The sequence below is a fragment of the Macrosteles quadrilineatus genome, unplaced genomic scaffold (genome assembly GCF_028750875.1).
Source record: "Macrosteles quadrilineatus isolate MER2022 unplaced genomic scaffold, UCM_ALF_1.0 Scaffold_2__2_contigs__length_208266976, whole genome shotgun sequence".
Taxonomy (NCBI): Eukaryota; Metazoa; Arthropoda; class Insecta; order Hemiptera; family Cicadellidae; genus Macrosteles; species Macrosteles quadrilineatus.
Genome location: NW_026542595.1, coordinates 201,904,753 through 201,917,660, shown reverse-complemented (window position 1 = coordinate 201,917,660; position 12,908 = coordinate 201,904,753). Strand labels below are relative to the sequence as shown.

At 31.1% G+C, this 12,908-nt stretch overlaps 1 protein-coding gene across 4 annotated transcripts in view; it reads right to left on the bottom strand.

Annotated features, from left to right (window-relative positions):
* LOC128987630 (kinesin-like protein KIF26B) overlaps positions 1 to 8,319 on the bottom strand; it is a 38,259-nt gene extending 29,940 nt beyond the window's left edge. For all 4 annotated transcript variants that reach the window (XM_054408581.1, XM_054408578.1, XM_054408580.1 and 1 more), the window contains exon 1: positions 8,203 to 8,319. In XM_054408581.1, coding sequence (XP_054264556.1) covers positions 8,203 to 8,210 — 8 coding nt within the window. In that variant the 5' untranslated portion in view covers positions 8,211 to 8,319. The remainder of the gene's footprint in view (positions 1 to 8,202) is intronic.
* Positions 8,320 to 12,908: the final 4,589 nt, after the last annotated feature.

Here is a 12,908-nt window from a genome sequence, read left to right as displayed (position 1 = left end):
TGTGAGTTTAAAATAAAGCTGAAAATATTTAGCCTACATGAGTTAATAACGTTGGATATTGATGTATGAAATAAAGCAAATAATCAACATGGGAGATCAACATAGATAATATTCAATATTGTATTTTAATTAGTAATACGATCGTATGTATTCTGATTAATTCCTTTGGTACCAAAGTCATAAAGTTTAAATAAGGATTAACCATTGAAGATTTTAAACTCTAATTAATTCGTTTCACTTTATCACTTACGTCTTTTATAATTTTACCTCAAAGAGGCTTCGTTTAGCATTACCATATTACCATATTACATTACCACATTACCATAATAACATTATGTAACATTATGTATAACATATTGACAGTAACATTATGTAACAGTATGTAATAACATTATGGTAATGTATATAACATTACCATATTAATGAAACGTTTGTTGTTGTAAATAGCAATTAATATTTTACATGATTTCTTTTAAAACTATCTACCTCAGTTGCACTTCAAGTCCTTCAATGTATATATTTCTCTTTTTATAAGTAAAATTGTGAAGATTTGTATCTACTTGAAAAAATATACAGATCACTAATTTAGTTGGATACAAAGAGTTGCAAAAGTGGGTATTCAAAATAACAACTGAACGATGTTATAATTTATTTAAAATATTTATCTATACTGTATAATAAAACACACTCAGAGAACATTCACGAATTATTCTCGTCGTCAAAGCTGTTAACTTCAAAAGGAGCAATAATAAATAACAAATTGGGGGCGGAGCTGAGAATTTGATTAAAGATTCCATTAGCACGTCCCTCAACACTGTATTATTTGTCACCGAATATTTGTCACTGCCAGGCTGTGACTTGGCTTCATATCTGTGTATGTGGTGAATTTCAGGGATCACATTGTACTGTACCGTCTTTTATTCGCTACCTGAAAATATTAGTAATGAAATTAAAAACCCACGTTGCAATTAAATTATTTTGTAGTTAATTGCCTTAAGAGCTTATGCATTATAGAGTAATATACATCAAAAACCTAAATAGTTCGTAATTTAACAATCATGATAATGCACTTCTAGTTTAATTAGGAGTGAAAACTGAGTTTTCTTTATGTATTTAGGTTATTTTTAAATACCTTTTTTAGTAGTCTACCTCAACTGTTGGTCCCTCCGTACATCTAGTTAAACATTTCGATCGGTGATAGAATACTTACTCACACTCAATTTCAAACAACCTTTGAAATTTAATTTAATTTTATCACAGTAATAAAAAAATTCTGCTGTGCTTTGCTTTATGCGGACAGCCATATCAGTAACAGTTTGTAAAATGTACGCAGGTTTAAAATGCAACACAGTAAATTAGGCAGTTTCTGTAGCGGTTTACAGTATTTAAGTAATTGCTTTATTTTGCTCCAAGTGTACTATTAAAGCTTTCTAGCTACTTCCTGTAAACGGCGTTTCATCATAAAAAAGGGGTTGCCCAAAAGAACCCGAAATTCCAATTTTTTTTAAGTAGATTTTTCTTGTAAAGCAGACTTTTACTTATCAAAAGAACTTGGACTTGGATCACCAGTTAATGAACATTTATGAGGGTTAACTGTACTGCGTTTAGTATCATATAATATTTACATATCAAAAATAAATAATACAATCACAAATAACTGTCTGACATGATGTTATGTATAAAGGAAGTTGAAAGGCAATTAGTTTTTTTTTCAACTTATTACTGTGATAATATCACATGTTGTGATGTAATGTACTTAATTAATTTACAACAAGTTATCAAAACTAGTTTTTTTTTACCAAAGAAGAAATTAACTAGATTTTAAAATGACCAACGTAGGACTGACTGTACGTTTTTTTATTTGTTATTTAATATTTTAATAATCAAAATTGACATATAGAGATCGGGTTTTATAATGACTATATAATGGTCATAAAAAGCACCAGCTTTAATAACACTGATTAAATACAAACCATAAATGATGTCTTAGAGGACCTAATTAGCTGTTATTTTAGGTCTTTCCACAGGAAGCTTATAAATGAAAACACATTCTCCATTTAGCGTAAAATGCTGTTTTGATACATAATATGCACCAACATTTATGAATCGCTATGTAGTAATTAAAGGAAATACGTATCAATATGTTTTACAATATTACAATATGTGTATGAGTACTTTAAAAACATGAGAAACATGAGAAATCTTACAACAGTTTAGATCCAACAATCAAAATAAATACGGGGATAAAAAAAATTAAATCTGTTAACACTGAAATAAAAATTACACAATAAAATAATTTAACACACTTAAAGATTATACAAAAAATAATAATGTTACATTGATATTATTTTGAACAGTGACACTGCACTGGGCATCTTCAAACCATTTTTAGACTTAAAAATAATACATTAAATACAAATTCTTATTGTTACTCGTAAAAATACAGTATTTAAAAGTTAATGTGAAAAGGACATTATTATTCATTATGTTCATGTTTGAGCTGAAACCTAAAAGTTAGATTTATCTTTTGTTTTTGAGAGCTCAGCGATCATCTAAAAATAGCAATTGTCCACCTTAGCAGTAAAAGAATTCAAGCAAAAATTTACTATCCATCGCTATTAACCGTTTATCTTTAAATTGTTCATTTCATCCCAACTAATTAATCAGTAAATAAACATAAGTATCATTCTTAGCGAAATCGTTGTAATACTTAATGTATCATTTCAACAACTTCATCAGAGGGTAAAAAAAATCCATTTTATAAATTGGAAAACGTAAAAAGGATGACCATTCAATAACTTTGATGATACTGTACAAATTATTACTAAACGCAGACCCACTGGTTTTCCAATTCATCACTTTCAGCTTTAACCGACATGTTAACAGGGAAAAGTGAATTTGTTGAATTGCAGACGAATATTTCCATTTCGCAAATCAATGTAACATTTATTTTTGTTCATGATTAAATTACTAATACAAGTAAAGGCAATTAGCAGCGTTAATCTAATTATTTTAGGTAATTGCTTCTACTATATTTTATATTTATAAAAACCAAATGTTAACAAACAAGTTTTTTAATGGTTTTAAATATTGTGATGCCATATACATATTGTACTTAGTTTACCTTCAAGAGTCTTAGTAGACAAGAAAAGTTAATTTCTAGAGCCAATCTATTTTGTTGTTTTATACCTTTATTTACCTATACAATAGAACTTAATCAAACAAAATGCAATAAAGAAAACATTAATTCATTAAGTTAATTAATTAAAACAGTTTTTAATGTAAAACTAAAATTACCTTAAAATTGTTTACTGTGCACGAGGATGATGATTTAATATTACAATGTATGGATGACATTCTAAAGGACCAAGAGCATCACAAAACACATTATTAAAATTATTTAATGGACGCCAAATTAGTGTTGAGGTATTAATTTTTACGTATTGTCATGGTAGTTAAATACACCAGTTAAGTTCGGTACCAATAATAAAATAATAAGTTTTAATAAAGAAATGGATTTGCCTAATATTTTTATTATTGAGTTAAATCTACACAATAAAATAAGCACCTTTTTAGGTAATATATCATCGTGATCTGTACAAATGATTAGTACAAATGTTTTTACGCTACAAGGCAGTTTATATAAATTTTTTAATCGACAAAACCTTTCCGACCAAAAAACCTTAATCGACGAAACTTTTTCGTTTCGAAGTCTCCAGAGGCTTCTCGAAATACTATTCCTCCAAATTCAAATAGTCTATGATTCTTTTTTCATATAAATGCCACCAAATGCTATTAGCATTCCATAAATCTACACCTTATTACCGTCCCTGTAGCAGAAAACCTAAGTACCAGTGTAAGCTAATTTTATTTAAATCTGACAAATTCATTTAAGGAAATATTTGAGGAAAATCCAGTTAGGAAATTTGCTTCGTCTGTAGGTTTGCGTTGGCGGGGTATCTTCAAATCTGTTAACATTAATTATTGCCTCACTTTCGTTCTAACTAGAATAAATGTAACAACACGTATATACAAATGCACTATAGTCTACAATGAATATAATGATGCAACTTTACAAAAACATTCTTCAAAGTCGTGGAAACGTTTTTGCAAGAAAAGTTCATTCTACAGACGTGTTGGATTTAAAAACAATCAGAAATACATAATTGCGAAGTAAGACCATGATAACCATAACCCAAAGACCAAGGACCATAAAGAACCACAAAGCTTCTTGATGACGATCTTGACAAAATCATCTTCTACTAAATGTATTTGCAGCAACGTATGTAATAAATATGCTAAAACACGACGGGGAAGTTTTAATTGACAGTAACATGAATAGGCAAAGAACCATTTGCACAAACAATAGTGTAATGTGAATCATGGTTGGCTTTAACATGAAGCCTTTCCAGTAGAAGCAGACATCAAAGACATGTTTGGCCGCCAATTAGGGAGGATTGTGGTCTTTGAGAAGATCATCCCTCCATAACTCCCTCATTAATACCACTTGTGATAGCAGACGACAGAAATGTAAATAAAACTGTTTGAAGTAGGAAAAGGGGGATGGGGAGTCATAGATGTAAACAAGTGCATCAAGAGAATAAATAAAACAATCAGTGTAAAGGGCTTAAAAGAAGAGTTTGACAGTTTTCATTATCACTAAAGAACCATAGCTTTTACTTTCAGTACAAATAATGTGGGTTTTATAGAATTTATTCTTGGCTGAAGTTATTTACTATTATAATTAAAGAAACCTGTCAAACATTTACATAAAACCCTTTGCAATCCATGAATGTATGCTGAGAGCGGCTTATAATTTAAGCGCTTCTATGACATTCACGTTTTAATAATTTGTAAGAATAATAAAATGTATAGTGGATTTTAATTGTATTATAGCTACATCTATTCTATTAGACATAATAGTGTAATTTAATAATTCTATTATGATCAACTAATAAGTCAGGACAGGTCTTATGGACTAAAGTACAATATTTACTTCTCCCATTTATTCATAAAATATACAAAGAGTTCAATATTTTGCGGATAACAGATTAAATAGGTCGGAAAACAAAGGGATAAAAAGTTGATAAAAGCTAGCAAATTTAAAACCCAACGTGAGTCATAACAACGGACATTAACTGCACAATAACGTCAATCCATGAAAAACATAACTAGTAGTAATAGTTTTAGCAGGACTTAAAATGTTTCGCCAGTGGCCTCAGATAGTAAAAAGCATACAGACAGTTTCCATTTTGTAGCGTTGCTGCAATCATTGGAATGAAACAAGAAAATGTGATGTCCATTTCGTAACTCACAGGGGCTGTTATTGCAGTATGAGTAGAGTTGTTTTTCCATTTCACCCATTTAAACGCTATTCACTGGTTTTGAATGGTTGTTAGTGAATAGCATAATGGAAAATGTTCACCTGTTTGAAAACAAAACTTTGCCTAGCAATGCTTATTGTCTATGTAATTCTGCGTTACTGTCGAAAATGTTAACTTGTGGTTGGAAGCTAACACAAATTATATGAACAACAAATTTGTTTAAGAAATACATTATGTTTATGTAAATATCTATATATAGCTGAGTACCCGTCCTTCGTACGGGGTTGGTATACAATGCTTATTGTAGTTAAATACTCGTGCTTTGCATTTGCAATGAGAGAGGACACGTTTTGAGAAAATTTGGTTTACTATAATCTACGGTATACTATAGTATATAGAACATCTACCATTGCCATAATGTTCTACAACTTCACCTAAACAATAGAAAGAAGTAAAGTTCTCACACTCAGGTTTTTGTTGCTGCTTGGTTCAAATTAGCTGATGTCATAAATGTATAAAGAACTAATGGTGCTGCACCCTGTTGGTAAACCGTATTAACTTTTAATGCTATTGAATATCATAGAAACAAATTGTGTAGTTTGAAACAACTGGCAAAATGATTTAATTCCTTTTAAATATGAAAACTCATAAGGTTAACATGGGGAACTCTAGAGCCGCTGGGGCGGAGCCCGAAAGGATTTTTGAGGTAAGAATATGTCTATATGTTACTCGGGAATGTGAGCTATCATCATACCAAATTTCAACACAATCCGACCAGTAGTTAATGCGTGATTGAACTTCAAACAAACAAACACACAAACTTTCACATAATACTATATGATATATAAAGGCAAAGCCCTCACTGACTGACTCACTCACTCATCACTAATTCTCACACTTCCCATTTACATAGGAAGCTGAAATTCGGTACACCGATTCTTTGGTCATTAAATAGGAAAACTAAGTAGTTTTTATTTTGATCGGCTCCGCCCCAGTGGCTCTGGAGTTTCCCATATTAACCTTATGATTTTTCATATTTAAAGTAATTAATGAATCTTAACAGCTGTTTCAATAAAACAAGTTGGTTCTGTTCTATGATGTTCAATAGCATTAAAGTTACAATGATTACCAAGAGAGTGCAGCACTATTATTTTTTTTTAACTTACGACAACAGCTAATTTGCAACCAAAAGGTGAGTGAGCGTAGCGAACGAACTTCAACCTGGAGGCAAGTTAGCGTAGCGAACGAGATAATCTAAAGGCAAGTGAGCGCAGCGAACAAGCTCCAACCTAAAGGTGAGTGAGCGTAGCGAACGAACTACAACCAGAACGTGATTGAGCCATGCGAATACTTATGAAGTTAAACGGGGCAAAGCCCGCAGGTACAGCTAGTATACTTATATAACAGTCTAGATGCCGTTTTCCAAAGCCATTAATATTTCCAAACTGTAACTGTGAGTCAAAATAGAGCCATATTTACTAAAAAAAATTAATATATATATATACACTATATAGTCAATGGTATATAGTCAGTGGACTAGTGTATATGTAGGCAATGCTTAAACTTAGATGCGAAATTTTAAGTGTTTTTAAGATGTGAGTAAACTAGAATAAGACTATGTGTGTGGCTGTTTAACTAAGCATCATGTATAGTTATATCTTCACCTACCCTACTGATAACGTAATTTGATGACCAAACTTTGGAGGTCTATGTTCTATACGTATACACAGGCAATTCTAGGATGAAATTCCCTATGTATTATGGTAAAACAATGAATAAATATTTCATGATTTAGTATTTCTAAAACAGATTAATCAAAAGAATTCATAGATTTTTGATAATGAAAACAGTATTTGCTTAAATAAACCAATAATCAGCTCAAATATGTGCCGTTTAGTAAATATATTTTACGCCACACTACATCATTTTGACGAACTTCCCACGCAAGTATTTAGTCCAGAAAACAGCTGTTTGCCGCCAGCTTAATCAAATGGGGTTTTATTGCGTACTATTGTACTGTAATGAGTTTTACCGGACACCAATCAGCTGATTATACTGTATTTGCGTGGCAATTGGTGGTTATAAACAAAAACATAACATCTCTCAGAGGTTATGATTAGTGATTTTTAGTCCTTTAGATGGTAAGGATTTGTACGGATTAAGTTGTATGGCGTAAACTATCGTACGTAACTCGTCCAAAATGTGTGTACCGGACTCGTATGGTAATCCCGTACTCGACTTCGTCTCGCACGGGAACGACCACACTCATCCGGTAAATACTTATTTTCAGGACTAGTAACGTAATATACTATTTCCTACCACTGCATGGTAATCATCATATTGCCATACGGGTAAACAATACGCAAAATAGCACATGCCGCTCTAGAGCGGGAATGGATCTTTCCCGCTAACCTATTTAGCTGATTTCCGTGTTGTGTTTCTAGACCAAACACACCCACGAACCCGGTACGACAGTTAACAACAGGTAAGAAACAAATAACCTTTAAAAAATGAAAACATAACCTAAATGACATTTTATATACAGCTAAAAAATTAATCTGTTTTTTTATTATAAGTTAATTGTGTTGATAGGAAAGATCTTTTATGCGTTACGAGCACTACATTCATTGCAGCTCTCGAAATGTATGACCACACTCAATTAAAGCTCCATGATACAGTTCTTGAATGGCAATGACGTAGCCTACTTCGCACTCTTGATACGCAAATAGATATTCAGGATTCATTCTTAAACTATAGTAATTAGTTCTCCATGATATCCTTCTGTGTTGAAGATTAGTTGAGAATAGTAGTAGTTGAGAGAATAGTTTATGCATATCTTATTACAATACATAAAGAAACAAACTACTGCATCACTTACCCTTCCATCTTTTTTGTGTGGTTGACAGCTAAGTTATCATGACTCTCGCACGCACATCACTGCCACATACGCACCCGCGCACATGTTATGATCCAGTTCAAACTACGTTCTGAACATTAGAAAGTGATGGGGTTACGTGAGATTAGGAACGATGATCTGTAATAGGATAGTTTTTAGATTTTATATATAAAAAAATTGACGAGTTTAAAATAAAATTACAGTAAATATAATAAAGATAAAAGAATGTTATTTAAATATTAGTTTCTACCAATTCGATTTGCACAAAGTTGGAATTTATTTCTTAAATCAAAATGGCAAATGATATTAGGCCTACATAAAATGTGTATTTTAATCTGGTGTTAAAATTGTGTTTTAGATTTTAATATTTATTATTCTAGCATGTAAGTTACTACAATTATCTGAAGAATTATAAAAATTTATTATAATTTATTAATTTTTTTTCAATTATAAAAGTTTAAATCCCTTTTTTTTACTGAAACTCATTAAAAATTCTAAGTTAAAAATTAGAAACCTCAGAAACTTGAGGCAATTTGCAAAATATGGTTGATTATATCGGTTATTAGATGACGTGTAAGTCTAAAAAAAGAAGATAATTTAACAACATATTGTGTTATGTAAAAGGTGATTAAAAACATTTGACAAATAACAACAATTAATTTTATTTTATATAAAAAAATTCTAAATAAATTAATTAAATCCCTATGCTAACTTAAAAAAATTCAAATTTGCATACCTAAATGTATTTAAAAGTGCACCTTACCTAATCATTATAAATGTATAAAAATATAATCACGTGAACATTAGGAACGAAACGCGTAGGAACTAGCGCCGCGATGCCATGACCAGACTACGCGCCGGGCCGGGGCGAACTAACACTAGCTCGTGCGTCGCGGCGCTATCCTCCCCCGCCCCCACCAGTGCTACCAACCCCCAAAACAGCCTACGGCGTAGATAAGAGCAGTCTGGCGTTAATTGCCGAGAGATTTGTCTTGGATCTGATTTGTCTGTGATCTAACTTCACTCGAGCTAGGACTCCTTTTAGTTTGGGCTTTAGCCGAGTCTGGCTACTGCTTTATTTTATGTCCGTTTTACAGCAGAGTTTTGGGTTTTATGTAAAACGTTCACGACAATGACGGTGCTTTTGTGTACTTGTCTTAGTGACAAAGGAGTAAATAATTTATGGCGTAACTAAATTATTTTGCTATAATGTTTAATTGTAAACAAATGGCGTATAAGGACGATTTAAATCTATCTAAATATGTTTTTTTGTAACTAGAGGCTTATAAAATAACTGATACTTTTTATTTAATACTAAGTATAAAACGTAATAGATTTTATTGGTTTTTCGATGGTTTATGTTTTATGCATATGCACTAAACATACCCTACATAAGATGGAACAGCCTATCGAACATAGTAATGTATCACTTTCTAAAACAATTAATTTAATATCTATTCCTTTATTTGTTCTTAAAATAAACCTTTCCACTTTTCATTACAATATCGTCTGCAAAATTTATATTTTGAAATTACGTTCTAGTTCTATTGATAGCTACGAGTTCTGATTAATCAAATGCAAAGGAAAAGTTAATTGGTGGTAAACATAAGCTAATTTAATACTGCACAGTTTTTATTCATAATTTAAATAGTTATTCTTCGCTGTACACTTTTTATTTTATTTTAAGTTTTTATATCATAAAATTGGTGCTGCCATGGTTTATTTACTACATTTTACGTCTAAAAATGATTTGATTTCTTTACGTAGATTCATTATTCTGTTGATTGATGATGTATACTTTGCCCTATATTAATATATCATTCACATGTATAATATTCTTCCCTTTGTTTCCTTACGATTTTATACATAGAATAGCTAAGTCATCACAAAATACATACCATACTTTTCCAGGATTAGTTAAACTTTCATTACAAATTAAGTGAATACAGATGTTGTGTTTTAAAGGTAAATTGTTTATTCAACCTAAGTATTACGCAAATACAAGTAAGGCGATGAAACTTGGCCTTTATGGCCGAAAGCGCATTCACTTAAACGTTTACTACCCAGGTTTAATAATGAAATTGCCTTTGTTATAGTCAGTATATTCCTGAATCATGTTTGGAATTTAAAGCTTATCCTGGCACATAAAGTTCTCCATAAACCTCATATTGCAATGCTTCAGTACAAAGTTTAATTGTACAGTTGTATATTCATCATATTGTTTATGTCTATGAGAAAGTTGATAGACAATACGGTTTTTATGATGTTAACTAAATATAATTTCCCAACATTTTCTTGATGTACTAAACCAAATTAGTACATCTTTTTAAATCTGTAAGTTTAACCTATAGTAAAACATGAGGTCGCTTGCTACATATGTTTTCGAATGGGTATATGTTTTCGAATGGGTATAATATAGAATAGACGAATGGGCATCGAATGGGCATTCATAGACGGTTACTAAAGTTTAACGTACACAATAGTTATATGATAACGCAAGTTTTCAGTAAAATATTTAAAATACTCCCTTATTCCTAATTTATGTAATTTTTTTTGTTTAAAAATTTCATTCTATCAGTTTACCTTAATATGTTTCCTTTTTTAATCATAGGATTCACTTATCAATGAGCAGAGCCCATTTTTAGCGAATTTCCCGTATAGGGAATAAGCTATTACCGTAGTACTCATGGTAAGACCTGGACCCGGGACCGATTTTTTTTTTCGTTTTGAGGTCCCTAGAGGCCAAAAACACCATCCGTTCAAATTCATATATATATATCCGTTAGCGCGATAACTCGAGCAAAAATGATCCGATTTTGATGAAATTTGGTACAAATGTGTAAACCTACGTTTATTCGAACGAGTTCGCGAACCAGCATGATCGGACCATGGGAATGGAGGCTTATGGGGGCTTTTATGGGGTAAAAATGGGGTTTTCCCATTTTTGACCCAAAAAACATAAAATTTTGCAATTTCTTTCTAAACTATTTTATAGAGCTTAAAAAAACAAATAATTTAGTATATTGAAGCGTTGTAATGCGCCTAATGGTTGCGGAGAAAATTTCAAAAAATTGTTAATTTAAAATTTCCATGTTATTCTTATGGAGAATAAGTAAACTGCTTGCTTGTTTATTAACATATTTTACCCAAATTTGGAAAATGTTTTTATTTCTTACCAACTATTAACATTTTACATAAAACACACTTTTACCCTCCCTGTTGCAGCAAACCTAAGTATGTTTTAAACTGATTCTATTTAAATAGGGAATAAGTGTGATATTTTTAAGGAGACATTTTAGTGTAAATCCATTCAGGGAAATGGAAATTCGCTTAGTCTGCAGGTTTGCTGCGGCAGGGGTATTTTTTTATAAATCGTCAACTGTAATAAGGCTGGTAAATTAAAAAAATATGTCTAGGCCTAAATAAATTGCACCCTAGTATTCAATCAATATACATTAATTAATACAAATTGCTTGGAAAATGTGATTTTTAATAGTATCGTCACATAATGTAAAGACAGAGACTTAATTTGTTTGTTTGCATTTCTTTTTCGATATATTGTTCTTCAATTTATAATATTACATTTCTAACTATTTACATTTCGAAATTATTCAAATTTATCGTAACTGGACCTATTTTAACAACAATTAGCTTTTATTATAAACTTTACAACCGAACGATAAATGAAAGCTGGAGCATTAAAGACGTCAACTACCACTTATTAAAGTCATCTCTGGTTTTATTAGCAATATCTAGTTATTCTGACATAGAAGCTCACATTTTATGGCATCCGTGGTTTAATAGCGCCATAAAGATAAAAGCTCCACCTTTTGGCGCCTTTGACTTAATGGCGCAAGATATGGATTGATATTGCTGCGCTTTGTTCAAAGTTATAAAGGAAAATCTTAGTTTTTAAAGAGTCTTAGATAAAAAATTATTAACAACATAAGTGCCTATCTATATAAGAAAGACTAATTACAACAGTTAAAAATATTTACAATTGTTAATAGTTTCATTATTATTAACAAGACGAATAATATTTAAAGATAAAATGAGCAAAGTATTTATGTAAAAGTTATAGTCAATATTAATTTCCTTGAAAACGACAAGGCTAGATTTATTTCTCATACTACAAACAGTACAAGCAACATAGATTTACAAGCAACACATACTAAATTAGCATACATAACTACTTATCACGTAATTCAGATCGAATCTTAAACTAAAGGTCCACCATATCAAACCATTTAGAAAACAAAGGAACATGTTTATTAGACAAAGACAACTTTCTGTATTGGGGAACTCCCTTCAGCAGAAGCCACTTAACCATTGTTTATGATTCAATATTAGAATAACTAACTGTTACTCAAGAGCTTCACCCTGCTTGACTCCATCAGAATTAATAAAAACTATTGATTGGTTAAATTAAGCTGAAACGAACAAAACAGAATTCAGTAATGCAAACATATAATCACACCTGATTTTAAAAAGGTATTAAATTGAAAGAATAACAAATAAATATGTACAGTTGAGGTATTTTTAACACCAGGTATATGGGACGTTCCCTTTAGAAAGCAATTACGACCATAAAGGGCAATTTATGAAATAATGGATAATTTTACGCTAGGTTTCTTGTCATGACGATTATTTTAAGTATATTGTTTATGGGGGTGTGACTTGTAGTTTTC